Consider the following 23277-nt stretch of genomic DNA (forward strand, 5'->3'; position numbering starts at 1 on the left):
AATCGCGAAATTCCTCAGACGTGGTAGCTCGTGCCTCAAAATCGTACAATCGATTTGTATCGCGATACGTGAAAATTCTACGTGTCCCGCTGCAACGTGTGAGGGAAAATAAAACATCTCGTCCTTTAATCCGATAGCGTCGAATCTGCCGGAGTACTCCTCCCGTACCACTGAAATTGTATTCCAGAGCGTTGCTCTGCTCAAGCCTCGAATTCTGTCCTGTGTCTTCGCACGCGCTCCCGTGTACGGAATTACGCTGCGATCGCTCGCGTTGATTAAAGAACCGACGATGCTGAGCACGAATTTAAGCTACGGCTCGGTATCAATTACCCAGGTCAATCGCCGGCAAATGACACGTTTAGTCGACCGGAAGCCGCGGTAGTGGAGAACGAGGATCGCTCGGTACAATTTCGCTAGTTTCGCAACAGTGATGTCCATCGTTGGGAGAAGCCGAGCTAAGTATAACAAGATTTAGCTAATGTTACTTCGACCAAATGCTGTCCTAATTTTTGCACGCGCGATCTAACTCTGAATTCAATTATAACGTAGAAGGTTCTCGCGCGTAAGAACGGTATTCCATGTTTTCAGTGGATCGGCCTTTCATTTCCATCTCGCAAAAACCTCATTCGCATCTTAATTAGCAAGCTATTTAACGTTGAATATGATCGAAAAGTCGTGGCGAGAAGAGGCGTCAGATGGATACTTCCTACAGTGGAGAAATTGAGTGCGCGTTCATTCGAAAATATCGATCATATCGATTTGCAGTGAATATCTCATACTATTGAAACAATGGAACATTGAGTACAAGTGAGAAGCGTTTGTATACATCTAATGAAGTTGTTTACGTTCCATTATCACCGTTGCTTACATTTCGTCTCTCAAAGACACTTGTAAACTGCGAAAGCGAGGGACTGTCAAAGTCTCTCAAGTCATGGCTTGAAATGAAAACTAACTTAACGACACTTCCCCTGCTCTATCCTTCTAGAATTTTTTAGAATCCGTCAATTTTCGCACGAACGCGTTTGAAAGCAACGACGCGTCAAAAAATTAGAATATTTTTTTTCATGCTAACAATATCAATTATGCTATGGCAACTCGTAAAGCCGCAAAATATATGCAAAAGTAATCAATTGAAAAGCTGTATTCTTGATGTCCAATATTCATTCATATTACACGATCTCATTATGCACCGGATATCGATTTGTATTATACATGTGCATAATTTGTTCTCAAATGCCGCGCGTCTTGCTACACGTTTTTTAGAATCAACCAACATCATACAGGGGGTCGGTAAATCTACATATTAATAGTTTATAAGTGCGTTAACGCGACGTCGCGCGAGCAAGATTGTACACTTCCTGTACGAAATTAGAAGCTACAACTTTTAATTGGAAACTTTAAAGGTACGTGATATAAAGTAAATATATAAAAAAACTCCGATTACGTTGTAGTATTTAAGTGACTTTATTGTACTCTTTTCAATTTTTCAATTTCCTTTTTAATTATTTTAATTATGCAATTATGGAAAAGTTGCATTTTTCTCAAAAGTTTTTTAATATCGTCCATTTAAAGCGAAAACGTTACATAAGAAGAAATAATAAAACATGTAAAAGAAAAATTACAGGTAGATTGTAATTTGTGAAAACGCATTATAATGGATGAATTTAGTAAAAAATACATTTTCGTATGGTCATTTCGTAGCGGTTCATTTTCAAATTTTTCAAATAGGTTGGTTTTCGCTAGAAAGGACAAAAAATATATATGTATGTATATATGTATGTATACTTAACAAGGTGCCATCGTTGCTAACAATAGTAATACTTCACGTGTGCTATCGTGGAATATTCAAATTTATGCCACATCACATAATTCATAAGTACTTCCCTCGCCGAAAGTCCTGCGTTATACCGAGCAGGGTGCGGCATAACGACTCAACCGTGTAACAATTGCCCTTTTCTTCGCTTCCTCGTTTTCTAGAAACTTGACTAATGAGCCCGATCTTCACTTCCCGTGAGACGATCTGAAACGAATTCTTTTTTCTTCTTTCTCTTTTTACATTAAACACGCCGTTTTTAAGTCATGAAGAATAATTTCTGTCGAATAATACATTTTACGCGAAATTTGTAATAATTTATAGCAGCTTGTGTATTCAGCATCACTCGCGCTAATTTGGATGGTACATTCACGATACAGTTACTAACAACTATTTATCAGCGATACTACAATAATTTATATATGTTGTTACATGTCATTGTATATTAATACAATATATTGCGTAACTAATATATGATATTATATAAATTTTTTATTCAATTTGTACATTTCCAGCGTATACATATCGCGAGTTCGAATTTTATATTTCGTTCTAATGACACGCAACGCGAACTAGGCACTTTAGCTCTTATCAGCTCGAAACATTGGAATAGTCTGGTTATTTAAGACGTTATAAAAGTTAATGAAAACTCAACACGACGTACATTTTTTTAGAGTGAGAATAGCGGCCGGCTGATCTCCAGGAACATTTAAGATAAACCTGCTTTCCAACGGAAGTTCTCTTAAAATGAGCCTGCAGAGGTGTTAATGCGGGAAAAATATGTAATTAGCGTCGCGAGCACATGGCGGAGCGCAGTAAGTGTAGATTTTAAAAATGCATACGAGAGAAATGTTTTGGGATCTTGGCATAAAAGATGCTTTTGATAAAAAATTCCCACGCGCGGTGCCCGATTATCGAGCCTTCCTCGTACCGTTGACCTCAACGCGAAATGCTTCATGCTCTAGGTTTTCAGAGAGCGAAAAATGTTAGTGGCATGAGAAAAAAAATAAAAAATGAAAATGCCTTTCCGTAGCGAATCACGCGCAAAAAGCCGGAAAGTTCGGTGCGCGTTTGATTCCAACTCGTTTCTCGCAAATTAAGGATCGCTATGCCCTGCCTTTTTATTAATGTACTTAAATCGTCGTAATTTCGTGGGAATCCAACAATGGGGAATAGGTAATTTAATCGGCGGGAAAGCTCGGCTCGGGGGACAAAAATTAAACGAGACGTCGCAGTCGACATTGCAAAAAAAGATAGGAAGGGAGGGAGAAAGAGAGAGTGGGAGAGACCGAAAGGGTAAATGAGGTAGAGAAAGAAACTCTGTAATCGCAAAACTTTTTAAGCCTCCGCTGCCGAGATTTTTTATGTTCGGCGGGAGGAACTTTTCCATGACCTAATAATCGAGAAAAAAAATAGAAGTCGTGTTTTCAAGATCGCATGATACTTTTCCTTTGTTTTTTCTTGCAAATTTTCCGTACTTTGTTAATGGAACATAAAGTAAAACTTTTCAGCGATAGTGAGCACAACTTGGTGCCGAATATTTGGCGCGCGCAGCAATAAAGTAATATAAATATTAAAATATTAGACGAAGGAAGTTTAATTAGGAGTGCCAAACAAGCGGAATCAACGTAAATTGAGAGCGGGACGTAACGAGCAGATAATTTAATGTGTAAGAGCGTGTATGTTAAATTATTTAAAGCGAGAGAAATTTAAAGAGGATGAAAAGGAGCGAGACACACAGCGAAGATACACGGCGCTACATGCGCAAATTTTCCGGTGCTTTAATAAAACATCACAGTGAGACGACAAAAGTGAATCTCATATGAAACAAAAATGAACGTATAACAAATACGAAATATACGAGATAAAATGGGCAGGCATGTGTTATAAAATGCCTCCATAAATATGCAGAATAACTCGAATAATAAATTGAACACATAAGGGAACAAAATATATTAAATCACGCGACGCACGTACATTGATAAACGACAGTGGATTAAAAAAGATCACGTTCGCGAGTGGTTTGAAACGTACGCACGAGTGCAGTCATTAATTTGTACATGGTATTACACGCTTAATTCAGTCAAGAACATAATGCAATGCATAAACGTCATTAGCCGGCGACAAGATAAATTCGCATTACTTTGTGCGAGCATTTCGAGCAATTAACCGTCGCGCGCATTAATAATTTCCGCGATTGCATTGCTCCGCGGCTATTATCTAGGAGCCAATTGTGGGCATATTTGAGACTCTAACGGCGAACGTCCTGCCGACGATGTGAAAGCATCCGGAGTTTAACGAATACTTATCGCTGTTAGCGATAAATTGCGTTCGCGTTGAGCGCGCTTCTACGCAGGGTCGGCGGTATCGAAGGACCGTGAGCGACTTTCGGTATTCACGGAGGCAAAAAGCGTTAAAAAACGCCCTGAGGGCGAAACCGAGGGGATAACCGGGAAGAAATATGAGAGATATTGAAATGTTATTGTACAGCTGAGACGAACGGGTGAGAGATCTTCTCCCCTCCTTCCTTCCCGTCCTCCTTTCGCGTGGAACTTCCGGTAACGCAAAAAAATATTGCTGTGGGCTGTAACTCGCTTACACGTCGCTTAACTCCCCCGCTTTCCCTGGCTCCATTATACCGCCTGAAAGCTTTATAGAAAATAACACTATATACACATTGTCCGCTGCGCTTCTTTTATTTTCCATTATAGAACTCGATACGCTCTTCTTTTGTTTACGGCAATCACCGTCGGGATCGCGCATAAAGATTAAATTTGCAAGTGCTACCCGAGCGAAATACTCGTGTACTATATGTCACTTTTCGCATCGCGGAAGGGTCATTTTTTCACTCTCGTGTTTCTGCGATCAAATTTTTCGAAAATTGCAACGCCGAACGGGGACCGAGGCTGACGCGTCCTCGATGTGTTGTCGACATGAAAACCGAAAATGCGATCGCACAAAATTAAATTGTTTGGCATCAAACTTTACGTGGCAATTTTTCAGGACCACTTTGGCGAAAAAAATTGCTAATGTAAGAGTTTCTCATGTTTTGTAATATAAAAGGAAGGAGAGAGAAAGGGAGAATAGAAGGAAAGAACAGGGTAAATCGAATCTAGTTGGTCCAAAGGTAATGTTAACCATGTATTTTTTATATAATTACTGTAAGAAGAATAATGTGGAAATGAAATCGCAGAATGTGTCTTTCAGAACGTAGATATTTCTCCCAGAGCTTCATTAAAATCGAGATGATATTACAGTTAAAAAGCAGAAAAAGCTTAGGAGCTGCGAATACGTTTTCAAGAATCTCGACATTCCGTTTTAATATCCTTCATCGTGAGTGAATAAACTTAAATGACGTGTTATTAGTTAGAATAAAGTTTCCTGCAAATGTGTTCATGAAAAACTATTTCGGGTAACAAAAGCAATTTTGATTCATAAAATGAAGTCGAGCATATAGATGAATGAGGTAAAGTTGGCGAATATTTTTAAAAGTCGACACGAGACGGTGGAAGGACTATAGAGGGACCTCTCGCAAAAACCCCGAATTAAGCCCAATGTTCACAGAGTGTGATTTGAAATTGTTTTTCTTACGAGAAGTCATGTATGCCGCTAAGTTCGTTCTATGGAGAGAAATTAGACTCTCGGCGTATTCCGTTGCAAGTTTGACGCTTAGTTTCTCCAGACAGATTCGGTATTATTTTTCAGGCGTGTTGGCAGAATCTCAGTTTGAACTGTCCAAGTGTAATTATAACTGGTTGACGTCAACTGATATTCGGTCTATCTGATTAAACGAACTATATTGGGATTCTAACAATACGCTTGGAAAATAACACCGAATTTGTCTCGAAATCTAACTGTCAAGCTCGCAATGAAGCACGCCGAGAGTCATATTTCTCTCTACAGAACGAACTTAGCGGCATGCATGGCTTCTCACAAAAAAAAAACAACTTTAAATCACGCTCCGTGGGCTTTGGGTTTTAGAAGGTCAGATTATGTTATGTATTTTATCTAATATCCAATAATACAACAAACTGATACCCAATAGTAGAGTTTGTTTCCTACAGTTTCTAACTAGCGACATTTTTGTTTCCAGAAAACTAATTCTTCTATTGGATATCGGAAGTCGTATGTTGAATGTCGACGTAATGTGAATGGCCCAGATCCTAGGTTGCTAGACAACTTGACCTGATATCAGAGAAAGATAGCCACATTACAGTTCGTATTTCGGTTATAACAAAATAAAATATACGGTTATCATAGGATCATAGGATCATGGCAAAAAATTATAAAAGAAAGTTGTCTACGTCATGTTTGTACAATAAATTACAGTAATAATTTGCCTGAAAGCTGTAACTTCGAAATTCTGAAAAATATAGTAACTTGTCCCAGCTTTCTTAATCCTAAGCTTCTGATCTAAAATTTAGATCTAAAATTTATATCTAAAAATGATTTTGAATTGTTTTATTTAATAAGATAATCATTTAGCAATTGTAAAGACTTTTATGAAATCGTTAATAATATATATATTGCTAATAATATATCATGAATCAGTAGAATCTTCATTAGAAATTAATGTGGCCAATTGGCGTGAAGATACATACGACAAAGATTTATCGGAACGCGACCATACAACGTACTTACAAGTCTTTACTTTTTCCTCGAGCGGCGTATGAAATTTCGATCAGGATTCTCGCGAAAGAACGACTACGGAAAAATGTGGTCTTGATGCGTCGTCCATCATTATCGACAATATCATTGATCATCGTAGGGCGCCGGAGAAACTGAAGGAAGCAATCAGTGAGGACATTCGATCCATCTCACCGACGGACCGCGCGCTGTTTCTATGTTGTCTATGTCAATGACAAGCACAGAAAATGCTGTTAACAGTAATGAAATCCTTCGCTAAGCTAAACAATAAAACCATTAAAGTCGCTGGTCCCGATCGCACCCGCGAACCCACCCGAGTATTTGCTGCTTGTTGGAAATAGTAATGCGAGCGGACTAACCAAACACGGTGAATTAGAAATACATACATATTTAGTCGCGGCATAAAACGTCACGCTTTTAAGGCGTCATTAAAGTTTCAACACGAGTCAACCCTGATAACGAAGGTAGGTGTTAAAACGCACCTATTAAAGGGTGATGCGGGACGGCTGCAACGAAAGTGTGGGAGATTGGAAAAAAGTGATACATCGATGATGCACCTCATTTCGTAGCAGTAACTCGCGCATACGCTAGCGACGATTGCGTTTCGCGATTTTATAGTTGATTGCAAATCGGTTTCCACATTTTTTACCGAATGACGTCACAAATTGTCAGAATTGAAAGCCACTGCTGATATGTATGCACAGTAATCAGTTATAGATATACAAAAATTACTTCTCGAAATAACGTTAATTTCAATTAAATAAATTCCTTCTTCCAAGTTTCATAAATGTCGCACTCCTGTCACTTCGGCTCCTATAACGATTGATTACCGCGCATATACGTCAACAGTGGCTTTCAATTCTGACAACTTGAAGCGTTGCAATTTCATTCGATAAAAAGTAAGCAAACCGTCTTATAACCGACTGTACTTCTCGAGTAATGTGAGATAATAATAAATTCAGATTGAAAGTTTAGTTGAGCAGAACACGGCTGTGGTAAAATATAATATATATAAGTTTCGTACAGAGAGAGAGAGAGAGAGAGAGAGAGAGAGAGAGAGAGAACGCAACGATATTTAATTCAGTTTTAATTTTAATTGTAACACCGACACACAGAGGAAGTAATCGATATCCGTCCTTGTAAGCGGTTATATTATGGAGAGATTTGCAAATTCGCAAATAAATCTGAAATAAAAATTTTTTAAAAATTTGTTTGTGAGACCAACTGCGTGTCGGCCAGACCAGGTCTTTATAGCATGCTATTGAAGTTTAACCACGTCACGTTAATAATCGTTGAGTGATGGACGAACGAATCGCCGCGGAGTTTAACGATAAAAGGTACATTCCATAAATCGTCCGGCGATGACGGGACAATATCTACTTACCAGCGAGGAAAGTAAGGAATAAGAGCAATGTAGCATGCACAGTTTTATTGTAAATAATGAGCTCGCTTTTCTTCTTGAAAGATTCGCTCAAGTTGACTGAAAAATGAGAAGCAGCAATCACGGTCATTTTATCAATTTGCGATAGCTTAGATATTCGACTAGTAACGTTCCGAAATATTTTCGCAAGATTAGGCATTACTCGTATATCTATGTTCGCATTTATTGTCATAATTAATATTTGGCCATCTCCCAACGAGGTCACAGAGACTATCGATTGCGAGCCTTTGTGGCATAAGTACGTGAACACGCATTCACACGTAGAACTGTGGAATCCAAGAAACTGGATTCCTGGCTCTGCGACGTATCCGGATTCCGGAGTTCGAGATCCGCGGAGCCCGGATCTCGAGCTTGGGTTCATAATCATCATTCAAATATCCGGAATAATTACGGGCATTCGGTTAAAAAGTAAATCCCTAATAGGAGCCGGCTGTATGCGAGTATTTAAAAAAGTTAGCGACCCTATTGCATAATTTCTCGTATAATCGCGAATAATTATTCGATAAAAAAGACCAAAAACATTTAACGCTTCGCGCTTGAAATTGGAAAAAAAACACATAGAGAAATATCTCGTAGAGTTTATTACGTGTGCGAGTTTGCGTAAGAGATTGCAGCTCCTCCTGCATTGAACGTAGAAAATATCGTGCCACCAAAGGCGATAAAATGTACAAACCGATGGGGACCACGAAAAGCGCACGTTGCATCAGTGCTTCCCATTTCTATCGGTACGAACATGCCTCACCAAGCTGCTTGTCCGATTTCACTTGAATTTCTAACCCCTAAATTCAGATTGTAATATAAGCAACTCTTTTCTCTTTTTTTTATATATTTATAAGCATAAATCTTTTGACTCTTATTGCAGCCAGTAAATATTCCGTATTAACGGAATGATGAACGAATCCGTCGCATCCACAGAGTCAGGAATAATAAACTGAGTCCGTTGGATTTGAGAGTCTTCACTTACAATCAGTTACTTCGCTTTACACAAAGCAGTGACTTCTGAGCGTCTTGTGCGAAGAAGAGGAAAACAATGAAACATGCGTGCACTATTTCCTATTATTTTTCCGTAGAAGCATTGTCGGGATATTTCTTCAAGCAAGACCTTATTAAATTAAACGACTTCCACACACTTCTTCACGAGTTCTGCAGGCCAGTCAATTACAAGGGTTGAGAGTCGCTGTGAAGCGCGATTGTACGAGCGGCCAACCAAAACGTATCCGATAGCGAAAACATAGAAAAAAAAAGAAAAGAAAAAACCAAAGAGGAGCAGGAAATGTTGAGATCTGGTCGCGCGCGCGATCCTCTGGGAAAATAACTTCGACAAACAGGCAGTAACGTTTCCAACAGTGCATTGTGCTGTTCCTTCTCAGGAAGAGATTATGCCTTAGAAGCCGGCATTGTACGCTTTTAATCTACTGTTTAGGAAAAGGGAGGGGCGGGGCAGGGGAGAGCGGGCAGACGTATCCACGGAGCAGTTTGACAGAGTCGTGCCGATTAAAATTGGAGTCCGTTCAAACAATCAGTCCCTTTTATGATGTAACAACCGCGCGCCGTTGTCCAATGCAGAGGGGAGGGAGTTGCGCTCTTTTATAGCTGGCTTCTCCCTTTCATCTTTTACCACCACCTGCGCAAATATTAAACTATTTGACCTCCTTATACCCCATCTCATCCCTAACTCCCGACTCCACCATCGCCTTCACCGTCACTCTTATAACCCATCCACCCCCCTCGCTTCCCCCGATGATGTTTACTGTTGCATATTATCGTTCCAGCGAACAATCAGCACGACGTAACGCGACTAAGTGTAATTAAAATAATCATTTACGAATCATAACCGCATACTGCGCTCAATACAATTTCAGCGAAATTACTGGGGTAAATGAAGTTGCCGATAACGGCGATTTATCGGCCGGTAATCGCCGCAATTATTGGCATTTAATTACCCGTATGCCGTTCCTCTTCCGCCCGGTCACCGTCGCCGTTTCTCATCCGTCGGCCGACAACTTTCTTCACCAGCCTCTGAAAAGAACACGGCGGGACCTTTTCAACGGACTCGGGCGCGGAGTAGATAACGAAGCAATAAGAAAGTTCCGACGAATTAGCATTATCTAGCGCCGCGGTACGGGATTAATGAGTTCCCCTCGTTCGACCCTGCTTCCTCTTACTCATTCCTCCACCTGCCTCAACCTTTTGCGCTTTGAGCAGTTTTTTCGGCGACTAGCGAGCTGGCCGGTTATGGCACGTAATCTTATAAAATACGGTGTGACCGAACTCTGCTCCTTTCTTTTCTCCGTCCCTCCCTCCGTAACCTCCCTCCGTTATTCTTTCTTCCTCTTTCTCTCTCTTTCTTTTTTCTCTGCTCATGCGGCCGCATGTCGAAAAAGCGTTCCTCGAGAGACGAGAAATACTGACGACGGAAGAAACAACGAGGGCGAAATTCTTCCGCAAGATTCTTTCCTCTCTGGTGTAATTGCCCGGTCATTTACGACGTTGTCGCGGGTTGTTGTTACTTTCAATGAAGACGTGTACATGAAACATCGAAATTGTTAGTGACATGACCGATTTTACGCAAGCTCTCGGAAAGTTTCGCGTTTGTCTGTGTTATAGACAACGGCATAGGATGCAATCCATAGACGCCGCAAACACTTTGAAGCGCATAAAGAAAAGCCACTGTTGAGCTATACAAGGCTTCAAAGCATTCGTAGTGTCTAATAAATCGCACCTATAGTATACACTATAGACAACGACGATGACTGTGTGAAATTGCTGAAATTATTGCTCCTTTATTAACATAATTTATATGATGAGATATATATAACCAAATTTGTACTATGAAATCGTGTTTCGTGACTAAAATTACATCGAAAATAATTATTTGCACTCGTGTTACAAAATGGTACCGGATAGTATAATTAGGTCTTTTAATTTGTATAGAGTTATATATATAATTTCGATATATAAATAATTATATATTAATTAAACATAAATTGTTATGCCCAAAATAATTGGGATCAAGATATTTGTTTATGTTCCAAATTTATGATTTTACTCTGGCGTTTAAATGAAGTAGCTGGAATATTTTGGACATGTCATAATGTTAGTCATGTTTATTTACTTGTACATATAAATATCGACGACAAATATCGCAGGAAAAAACTGAAGTCGATAAGCATGGGAGGAGGGGGGAGGAAGAAGGGAAGGATGGCAAAAGTAGCAATTGAAACAACAGTGAAGGCGTACATGTGTAGATATATACTGGGAAGAAAGTCGCGATAGAGGATTTGATAACGGAAGCCAAAATCGAGAACATTTCTCTTACTATTTATTTTATCTGCTTGCTTTTACTGCAATACGATAAGCTGCGTTGGAAGCTCGCGCTGTTATCAAACGATCGTTCGAAGAACTTTAGGGAAGAACCGTATCCAATCCGCGATTGTTTAAAGTGCCCCTCGCTTCTGCTAGTAGCTCGGCGGGAGATTATCAAGTTAGGCTCCTTTTCTATCCGTCCTCTCGATTGATTCGCTATCATGAAATTGTCGCGTTCGCTTAAGAGAATCACTTCTCGCCGCTTTGCTTTTTCAATATTCCACGAGGCTGAGCGACCGACCCTTCCTCCGAATCGTCTACAACATTTCGCAGCTCGCAAATTACATCCCGAAATTACCTCCTTCATTAACCCCGCGCCTGATTACTCAAGATAACTCGGACGCCCTCCACACCCGGAAATTTATAACTCAGGTTAAAATCCACTCTTGCAGCTTTTACGCCAAGTGAATTTTATACGGAAATATTAGCAAGTTAATTATCCGTAACAAATTGTTTATCGTTCGCTAGTTACAAGATTTGCGTAATTTTATATTCAGTTTGATAAGTTTTACGTATACAGGGTGTTTACGAATTCCACCAACAAACTGATAGGATGTATTCGTGGTCAATAGAGGATAAATTTTTCATTATGATTATTTGGTCAGATCTGCCTCGCTACAGAGTTATCGAGCGTGAAGGTCAGTGAAAGTGAGATAAGATTATTATCAGCTTCGCAAAAACAAGTCTGAAGCCATTATTATTGTTCTTCTTTTGTTTACATCACGCTATGCTCCTTGTCAAACAAGTGACACGCAAGCTCTTGACGCTTATTTGGTTCTCAATATCTTTCTGAATTCTTCCGCTTCTAGATACGCCGCTCAATGGATATAAATTGTGCATTGAAGTTAATGGACGAAATTTCGAACACCACTAACAATACTCAATAAAATTGTTTTGCACTCTCTGTACCAATCTTTTTTACCATAACGTTTCATGATTGCACTGACTTTCACGCCCGATATCTCCGTAGCGAGGCAGATCTAACCAAATAAACATAATGAAAAATTGATCCTCTATTGACCACGAATACATCCTATCAGTTTGTCGGTGGAATCCGTAAACATCCTTTATATCACGTGCCGAATTGTCGAACACTCTCTACATAATTAAAAAATGTATATGCATACACATGTAAATTTTCGACATACGCACGAATGTTAAAATTCCTGATATTTCGACGCGGAATTCTTGACTGATGACGTCAAAAGCGAGAAAACGCATGCCCAAAATTCTTGCGTGCCATTTTCAAATAAAAAGAGATTGTGTGAAAGAATACTTGAGATCAAGTGTTGCGTATGTACTTGCAAAATGCTTCGAAAAGTACCCTTTTCACTTGATAGTCGGTAAATAACTGTAAAATTAACATGACAAAGTCATGAAGGTGAAAGTTAAAAAAGAAAGTTGCATGTAACGTTAATTTTACGACTATTTCTTGACTACCAAGAAAAAGGACAATTGAAAGAGAAAAAATCTAATCATTCTCATCACTCAAATATCTTCTTTTTTTTTTTAATAGAACGCAAGAATTTTCAGCGTGTCATTCCTCACTTCTGACGTCACAATCTAACATAACCAGAACAAGTATCCAGTAACCTTAGTGCAAGATAAAAATTAGCTTCTCGCGGTTGAGTTCATTTCAATAACGTTACGAGGACGTATCTTTTAGATTTATCAGATGTTAAGAAAATATATACTCGGAAGCAACATACTAAATCTGACCTCTACCGAAGTACATTGGACACTTCGTGAATAGAAATCAGATTCTCTCTCACGATAAATATTAGCATATCTCAGCCCATTATGTCGACCAAACTTCGTGAATATACTGTCCGACTGTGCATGTAATGACTGTAGCCATTGCTGCATCCTAATGTAGATATAGTCGCGCTACACACTGCAGGACGTGTACATAGGATAAGCTGAGAGTCATGGCACTGCCAAGGAGGAAACAGTTTACTGCAAGAATCGAATGAGAAATGTATAAACGGAGTTTTACTGACAAAGGCTTGACTTTCGCATTGAAAATATCGTGAAAAATTTATCAGGTAGATAGCTGCTCCGACGTCGATGCAAACTCAGTCAATTTAGCAATACCGCGTTAAAACAATACTCGACTCGTAAAACTTCATTTTCGTATTTCAAAGCATTTCCTTCTCCATTGTACTATAAGCTACGGCCTGTTCTACCACGAGTTTGCTGCATATTGCACCGTGGCTCACTAGACGTATTAGCTTTCTGTATATCACTATGAACATGCGAATCCGACGCTGTTTAATCTCACTTAAGAAAAAGCCGGCTAAGTATACAGAGAGAATGCAATTAGAAGGGAGGCTAACTACGGATATATACCACTCAGAGAAATGCTATATGCTTTATGTACGCAAAGACGGAATAATCCGCGTGTATAGCCGCGCACAGCAAACACGACATCGTTGTGCAGCGGGCAGAAGAAAGTGAGGGGAAAATAAAGGCGACGTCAATTTCGCCCTGATTCGCCGGAATTATTAACGCGTTGAAATATAGGATGCCGCGCGCGCCCTAAGGATCAGCTCAAATCCACGGGGGTAATTATTAACGACCTAACGCGGTGTGACGACGTGACTCGGCGACGTAGAAAAATTTACGTAACCCTCGGGAGAACTTACGTGCAACTTTTATGGAAGAGAAAAATAATTCGTCAGTGGAGTGTGTGCAATACCATGTCACGAGTTCGCGACGGTCATATTTCCAGGAGGAAATGCGGAACGCGCGCGCGTTGCGGCCAAAGATTTTCCGTGAGTTGAAAATGTGCTTAATACGGAAAACAAACCGTTTTCGCCGCTCCCATTGAAACGCCCAACTAGAATATTGTTTAAAATAACGTTTTAATTAACATTCATAAATACGTGAATGATTGAGTATGTTACATTACTTAACATAGAATACACGAGCTCACAATGCGCAAATGGTAGTATCGCATGGAATTCGTTTGCAATTCATGCAAATATATAGAAATTTAATTGTGCATAAAATATTCTCTTTGTGGAGAAGCAAAAGTGTAACATTATACGCACAATTCGATTAGCATTGATAAGCAGTGATTCGGCTAATTTAATTACAAACAAAATCATCAATTATTGATTGTCAAATTCTAACGGTCAAATATTAATTTCCTCGAGTTTTCGCTAAAGTGATCGTATATAAAAGCACAAAATATCCTATATAATGCGGAATTCTTTACAGAGAAACATGTAATGGTATAATGAAAAGAAAAAGAGAAAATGAAATAAGAGGAAATAAGAGAGAGAAGTAGGCGAATAAATATCGAAAAACGAAGTTAGTCCGAGAAACACAAACGAGCTGCTCGACAAATACGTTTGCAAGACATTCCCCATAAATTCTAATGAAAATTTAAGCGTAGAAAAGGCGGAAAATGCGGCAGCATCTTTCAGAGCTTACAAGTTCACGTGAATTAATGCGATCCAGTCCATCCTAATCTATGACGAAATCTTATTAGTTCACCTCAACGAACGGCTGAAATTCGTGTCCGTAGCGATGTTACGAAGACAGACATACGCAATTAAAAGCTCACGTGAATGATATAACAAGCGGAGAATCGGAGAGAAGCGAGCTGAATATTTTCCGCGGCGCACCCAAGTACGTCCTGAATTAACGATATCGGGCTGATTCGGATTCGCGACGGGATTCAATTAATACGCCCGAACGATCAGCTAGAACTCATCACGACGAGGAAGAGGAGCACGAGAACGCGACGCAACACATTGCGATATTGCGATTTTAAAAGTCGCGTCTCTCTTTCTCTTTTTGCGCGCTGGAACGAGTTGCCTCTTCTTTTTCTTCGCATGTAACGTTTATATTTGCATATTGTGTACAGAGTACGCATAAGACTCATCGCGCGCACTTTTCCGTGTATATGTGGACTTGTTCAACAGCTGGCTCTTTGATGCCCCCTTTGCGGAAATATATGGTCTCGTTTCCTCGACTATTGAACTTCTCAGATTGAGAATATCCAGACGTTGAATTAAAGTTGCGATGATATCAAAAAATTTCACGCGAGACTGAATAACGAATCCAAAGAAGATTCGAGTCCGTCATGCGTACTTCAATTTGCCGCGGAGAAATGACGCGAAATGTCGCTGGAAGAAATCAGATCGCCTGTTCGTGCAGATTGAGGAAAAGTCCCGTCTTAACCCAGGATTCAATTAATACACCCCAGTGATCGGCCGCAATCCGTCCCAGATACTGCTGGCACACTAACGTATCGCAAGGACGAACGCCCATGTCGGAGAGTTTACAAGGTGTGTCCAATAAAAGTTTCGGGACTTGCCGGGTGAGACATCGAAAATCTTCCCATGAAGGAATGCGCAACTATCGATTACAACCGGTATTAGGAGCTGAGAAAATTTTTATTTCCCGAACGTAACGCTTCTCGCGTTTTATGATTCGACGAAACACACCGACTGAATGATCTATTCGTTAATAATTATCTATGTTATTCAAAAATAAATAAACACGCAAAATACAGCGAACACATGTAATAATCATATGTGTGATCAATAATTAACTGTGCCCGACGATGTTTTAATCACTGTGAAAATATTTTGGAACACGTATTTCTGCTAAGAGGATTACGCATGTAATTTTATGTTTGATTATTATTGTAATTAATTGATACTGAAAATTCCATTTTTATATCGGAAAAACAGGATTAATGCGTGTTAATATTTCGTTTGTTATTTAAAATACGTTACATTTATTTATATCAGGTGAACAATTTTGTGCCCGCCGCTAATTTACGAAAATTAATTTATAGTCTGTTAAATAGCTTTCGTGACCTTTCGCCGCACTCTCGTATCAACGTGAACAATTCTTTTTATCAAAATTACGTTTATTCTCAATTATAGCTCACATTTATACGACTCAGCTCATCCATGTGGGTAAATATGAAAAATATTACTGTTCTCTTCACGTCGCTTTAATAACGCCAAATTTGATACGTCAATGTACTCTTTTTTTGGAAGAGGGGCGGAGGTTTCATTTCAGGCTCTCATCCATAAAAGGTGTCCGCAAAATCCAGGCCGTGTGTGAGCATGAAGAATGCTTTTAGACAGAGGCTCTTTTTTTACAGGATAAGCAACGTGGGGACGGTAGTCACTCGCACGATAGCACTCGATGTATCGCAACGCGGAAATTAAACAACGCTAAAGCGAAATTAAACAAACTATTTCGTGTTTTCCTGGAGATTGATTTAACAGAAAGGCGACAAATATTGTTTGACAATTGGTCAAATGTAATTCGGACTCGGCGAAAATTGATTTCGAAACAATTGATTGGCATTCGTGCCAATATCAATCTGCGCTCGTTGTCCTCCCCGGCACTCCGTTTCATTTATTCTGTCCCAGAACTCGTTGGACACGCCTGGTACTTTTGCGGAATAATTCACGCGCGACGCACATGCTAAGGGACTAATTAATCTAGCTGGAGGTGAGCGTGTCCGCGCTCGCGGCCAAGCCTCATAAGGGCTCCGCGCAAAAAGGAAAAAAGGAAACGAGGGAGACAGGAAGAAAGAAGGAAAGAAAGAAAAGGACCAAATCCGGGATTCGCGCGAGTTAAGCGGATTTGGCCGATCGCTCGATGCCAAGGGCATGTTCAATTAGCGAGAACGTCGAGAATGGAATTGCCGTGAAAATTCCGCCGCGGGAAATCTCGGATGCCGTCGCGCGATAACGACGCCCCGCGCGCGCAAGGGTAACCCCGTCCATCAAGCGGGCGCCGAAAATAACCTCCAGCCGAAGGAAGGGAGGAAACCATCCGTCAGGATCCAAGCCTGCGATCCAAGATCGGGATCCGATCAATAAGTATAACGCGCCCATCGGCTTTACCGTGGATCCTCTACACGCGTCTCGTCTCGTCTCGGTGTGACGGACTTACGTGTCGCGGCGCGACGTCACTGGATCGGATCGCTGGATCGCGGCTCCGCGCGCCGCGTCGGACATCGCACGGTGTTGACATCGCGACGATTAATCCTGTCCGGTCTCCCCGAGAGTCTCTCTATCTGTGTATCCACGTAGCTGAGTCTTCCACCCCCGCGCACCCGTATCACTCGCCGTCCATGCCGGTTTATCGTCCGCGTCGTTTCCTCCTTGTGGTCCCCACCCGTTCCTTTAAATCCCGTCCCTTTAAATCCGATGCCCGATCGACGTCCCGTTCACGTCTCGGCTAGCGAGAGACATTGTCACTGCGTTGCTTTCATTAAAGCAAAGACGATACGTAGTCGTCGTTGTCGTCGTCGAGGGCGAGAAAAAAGTGAGAAATAGAGACGATCGTTTTCGGCACGTTGAAACGGAGATGAACCAAGAAAAAAAGAGAGAACGATGTCGCGACGACGTGCGCGACGGAAGCGTCGAAAGTTGACGCGCGATCACCGGCTGATACAGCGCGGGTTCGACGCCGATCTCGTCGGGAATTGCACTGGCCGGTTCAGCCCTTTACTCCGTCGGAGGGGTGGCGGCGTGAGAGAGAGAGTGCTGTAGGGAAGGGATAAACGAGAAGGAGGGAAAGGAGCGAGACAGGGCGCGGTGGGGACGGCGGACATGGCGTGGGAGGATGGAGAGAAGCCGTGGGTGAGTGAGGGTAGGGGGGGATAGGGGAGGATGAGGATATATACCTAGCAGCATCCACAGTGCTGAAAACCACCGTGGTACATTTCGCGGAGCTCCCACGAGGGACGAGGGAGAGAGAAAGCACTGGCGGGAGTTGAGTCAGGGGGGATACGTGAGGGGGAGAGCGAAAAGGGTAAAAAAAAAGAAAGAAAGAAAAAAGAAGAAGGGGGAACGAGATGGAGCCGGTGGCCTCTAGGAAATTAAAACAAAAAACATAGGGAAGCACATCGTGTCGCTGGAAACGGACTCGTACACACGCCAACGCGCTTGTCTTGTCTCTCTTTCTATTTCTCTCCCCCTCCCTCTCTCTCTCTCTGTCTCGTCACGCTACATCCGTCCCTCTTTCGTCGTCAGTCGCATCGGTTTCTCTTCTTCGTTGGGCGGAGCCACTTTTATTTCCCTTTATCGTTTATTACGAGTGGTACGTTGGCCGCCGACACGCTCGTCGTCGAAAAAGACGTGCAAGAAGGTGTCGACGCGTTTTTTTCCTCCTCTCATCCGCGGGCTTTTCTTTCCGACTTCCTCCGAAGATTCCGCTTTTCGCATCGCTGCCGGGAATAAGTCGAAAATTCAGGTGGGGGTGCTTGTGGGAGAACGAGGGAGAGGATGGGGCTAGGAGGCGACAGATCGATAGTGTTAGTCGATACGTCGGTTATATTACCTCGTTCAATGTCGTTGTCCTATGTATACGGTAACTCTCTTATTGTACTCTCCCTTTTTTCTATTTTATTTAGTAAATCGATATATATTCCCGACATATATACAAGTACAATCGTGCTAAAGTATTACTTAGTTTGCAATCTATTGCCGACGTGCTCAGGTATTTCCACAAAGTTTCGGTGAATGTAGCGGTGAGTAAATCGCTAAAAAATTCTTTTTACGAGGCTAAATGACCGACTCGAAGTTTTCGCGCGACAGGAAAACACATCTATATCGGAAATGAATTTCTTGCTGTCATCGTTTTTCGTCTGGTTCTTATGATCGATTAATTGCGTGTTTCGTAACAAAGCAGGAGAGAAGTTGCGAAATTTCTTCTTTCGTGTTTTATTTTTATGAGAAAATATCCCAACTTCTGCGTATATCGTCTCAATATTGTCTCAATACACTGGGGTCATTTTCACCCGATTTTTAATTTTAAGTTACCCTCAAACTTATGAAGTGGGCAATTTTTAGTTTATTCGCTAAAAAAGTTATAATTAGTGAGAATATAAAGTTTAAACACAGTTAAACCATTTCAATTGCCTGTCATATAACAAAAAATACAAAGTTGCTGTAGGGTTGCTTATAACCCCAGTACACACCAAATTAATAAATGTCAAAGAAAAATGTCAAAGTAAAATAAAGATGATTGTTCATTATATTTCAATTCTTTATATTTATAATATAGAAAAAAAGTTTTCTGTAAGCAGCTTATTTATTTTTGGATATGTTATACGTGATCAAGTATCGTCAAACTCTAATCTAAAGAGAGGATTCAGATATAACTAATATTTAATATATTTAATAATTGTAATATTTAATAATTGTAATAATTGTAATAATAATGTGTAATAATAAAAAAATTCTCATTATGCTAGATTAATATATCGCAAAACTTGAAATTATCAATGATTTTATTCGTTTCTTGGGTGAAAAAATAATGCATTTCCGTAAATCTAAATAATTATACTTTTTGACCAATTTCTTTGACAAATATGTAATTTCTTTTAAAGTTCAAGTATTGAAACAAAAGAATACTAGATTGTTGATTTCCTAAATTCGTTTTCAAAATAGTTACCAATTTTCATGTAAACTTATATTTGATCATATTTTGATCATATTTCCCTTATTATATTATATTTGCGATATCTAAGTGAATATTGTTATCATTTCTGTACATAATTCTGTTCTACAGACTTGAAAATATAATTATTATTTTTTTTTTATTAGTTTTACGGAATATTAATAATTGAGGTGAATAACGATTCCAGTATGCTAGATTAGGATATTTAAAACATATTTGTCATGTGATGGTTGATTATAACAATGGTTGATTATCACGATTTACAGGCACGTTACAAAACTGGGCTTGAAAGGTATCGTGATTTTACAAATTATTGTGAAAATCATGATTGCAACAGTTATGGTACGTACAATGGCATCTGAAAATGTAACGCGTGTATTACTACTGCGTCAAATCGCATAAACTACGTGTCAAAACATCGCGACTAAGGATGACCAATATCATTTTATTAAACACAACGCGTAACGTCACGCGCCTTTACTCCACGCATCACTATCATACAGCCGAGAGAATAAAGTGAATGTCGCCGCGTGAAAAGCTGTCGCGAAATGTCACAAATGCCACGAGGTGATAATGCACTCTGGACATACGCATTACTTCATTTGCGTCACCTCGCTGCCTCTCTTTTTCTTGCTTTATCTATATACATGTACAGGTATCAACACACTTTCTTGCCGTTATCTTGACGGTAAACTTCTCAACCGCAGGAAGTCCAAAGGGGAAAATTCGTTCGTTCGGGTGGAACTGTCTTTACTCATACGCATCGGACAATTTTTCCGTGCACTTCATATTGCGAAAGGAATTTCACGCGCGGGATAAATCGCGTTTGGGACACGAGTAAGCGAGTCCTCAAAAGATACAGGTTCTCATTGCAAATAGGTGTGCTTAGTGGACGAGGGCGATTCATCCGCTATTTCTCACGAGATTTATCCACCCATTTTATAATCCCGCTTCGAATCTTCCTCGTCGCGTAGAACTTCCAATTTTTTCTCCTTCCCTTCCTGACCTCTTCCTTTTTGGAACTCGAAACTATTTTTTCCCGCGCCACCCTTTGTGCTAGGCGGAAGTTCTCGCCAGCGCGCGGGTGCGCGCGTCCGCGATAAATCGAACTTATGAGAGGGAGCGAGAAAAGCGGAGAGAAAGCGAGAGGCTGGCACACCTTATTGCGGACGTATAAACGCTCAGAACGTGCGCGACTCTTCCGCCATTTCTCGCGAGACTTTTCTATCGTCTCTTTAATTCTTCTGCCGACTGGGGATAGAATCGAATCGGGAACGGCGCATCCCAGAAACTAACCAGGCGGATTTTATCGCGCGTCGCGCTTCAGCGAAGATTTCGTGCGTGGCATAAACCGAGCTTAATCCATTCATGCGTGTTTTCCTCGCAGTTGGTATCGTTCCACAGCTTCGCGAATAGCATACAGAAAAATGTCGCACGTATCCTTCACCCCATTCCTCCTTCGCATTAAATTCAACAATACCGTGTTTGTCTAAATACTCTGCGATGATATGAAATCCGAAATGCCAGATCAAAATCAATCAGCCGCAGGGAGTAAGTTTAATATACAACGAATGGAAAAGGAATTTTTGCTATATTCTTCCAAACTTCTCTAATATCCGTACAGCCGCGAGCTATTCCATGGAAACTATTCCAAAGAAAGGAGCTGTTCGGTATTTCCTTCAAGGACGAAGGTTTTAGCAAGCCATGAGCTGATTAATCGAGAAGTTTCATTTTTTCTCTTTCGAATTTTTCGAAAGAAATGCCGTGTTGGATTCGTATAGCCTAGAGTTCCTTTAGTCAGAGTTTGAAAACTGGTGGTCGACTTTTAATTGGCTCTTTGAGATTTACCATATGTAAAATAAAAGTAAAATGCCTGGATATTAAAAACATTAGTATCTTACTTTAGATATTCTTATTATCTTGGTTTTTAAATACAAATATTTCCGAAATTACGAAAATTACGAAAATTATGACAATTTTTTATGACGAAAATTTTCAACGAATATATGTATACAGGGTATTTATAAAAAAGGTCCAAGACCTACAAGGTAAATACTCATTATACTGAATGAAAAATGTTTAATACAAAAATAACCTGCGTTAACAAACTGGAAAATATTTATAATTCTTAAAGGCTCTCTCTCGATCTATGTTTACTAAACATTTTTTCTCAGTACAATAAGTACTATCTGCTCTGTAAGTCTTGAATCCTTTTCTTGAACATCCTATATATTCAGTATATATATTCTATATTGAACTATTCTGAAGTAACGTATGGAACACGCTACAGCTTGCTTGGCAGATTAGACGGTGTCCAAAGTGTGACTAGAAAAACGATAGTGTAGTCAAGAAAAGAGCCAGTCACAGACAGGCGAGTGTGCTGAACAATTCCCATCTCCTCCTTCTATCGGTCGATCTACCCCTCACTTTAATTCCACCGGTACGGCGGGGCGCATCCCGCTCCCCGAGATGGGAATCTTTTATTTACACACGTCATACTATCCGTTAACTTTTCATTTTTTTTTTACATTTTCTCGCACGTCTCTTCATATTCTTCTCGCGGCGGATTTCGCGCTCACGCGTGAAGATAAGGGTGGTTCGGAATACTAGCTGGCTTACACGTGGGGTGGAGGGGTGGTGTTCCCTTATTGCGGATAGGTGGGTGCTTAGTGGACGGGCGCGATTTATCCGTTCTTTCTACTGAGATTTATCCGACCTTTCTTTAACATCCCCCGTGCCCCGCTCCATCTCCTTGCAGCCCTTCCCCTCCTCTTCTGCCTATCGTTGGCGGCGCAATACGTCTGGCACGATAAGTGAGTACGCGCGCTCCGATAGTAATAAGTTCCCGCAAACTCCGACGAAAGTAGTCGATCGGCAACTCGAGCAAAACTTCCACTCGCGTGTATCTTATTAACGTTTCCGGCGGCGTGCGCTCTTTCATCTCGCAGTCCGAAAAACGCGTGATAGGCCTCCGTATCTCGCAGGGTGGAATGACGCCCTGGATTCTTTTCGCGGCCGTCCTCCCGGTGGGATGCTTTAAATTCTCGCCAAATTACCGGACCGTGTTTCACGTCACATACGAGTGGCCGACTGCTCGCTCATCCCCGGATACTCTCTGCTCCGTGGAAGGAAGCGAAGATCTTTGCCAGATCGTCCGAAAGTTTCGTAAGCGCAGCCAATCAGCTATGGAAAAATCTATATCTCACAAATCGCACGCGGAACTCGGGAATTATTAAAAATTCTTGCCGAAGATCTTCAAGTTTTCTCAAGACAACATCTTGAACGAGAGCTTACTTCTACATATTTCTGCAAGCTAAGATGAATGTGTTCTCTGTTTCTTTCTTTCTCTCTCTTTCTTTTTCTTCAAGCAATATTCCCGGGAAACTTCGCATTAAATAGCGATTCTTAATCTCTAAAAACTTTATTGACGACAGTTGATATTTTTCTGCGTATGCTTACGAAGATTACGCGAAAGATATAAGAATTGGCAGATGCCTTCACGCACGAAACCTTTTACTGTGTCTTAACGCGCGCTGGCTTCTGAACCATATATTTCTTTTTCTGT

The 23277-nt window shown here is 40.6% G+C and overlaps 1 protein-coding gene across 2 annotated transcripts in view; it reads right to left on the minus strand.

Moving 5' to 3' along the window:
* LOC116854115 overlaps positions 1–17720 on the minus strand; it is a 116100-nt gene extending 98380 nt beyond the window's left edge. For both annotated transcript variants that reach the window (XR_004380092.1, XM_032835711.1), the window contains exon 1: positions 17199–17720. Coding sequence is in view for 1 of the 2 variants with exons in the window: in XM_032835711.1 (XP_032691602.1) it covers positions 17199–17263 (65 nt within the window). In the remaining variant the exon portion in view is untranslated. The remainder of the gene's footprint in view (positions 1–17198) is intronic.
* Between the last annotated feature and the right edge of the window lie 5557 nt (positions 17721–23277).

The sequence above is a fragment of the Odontomachus brunneus genome, unplaced genomic scaffold, assembly GCF_010583005.1.
Source record: "Odontomachus brunneus isolate Ranch 3 - 2012 unplaced genomic scaffold, Obru_v1 Obru_scaffold_008, whole genome shotgun sequence".
NCBI classification, from domain to species: Eukaryota; Metazoa; Arthropoda; class Insecta; order Hymenoptera; family Formicidae; genus Odontomachus; species Odontomachus brunneus.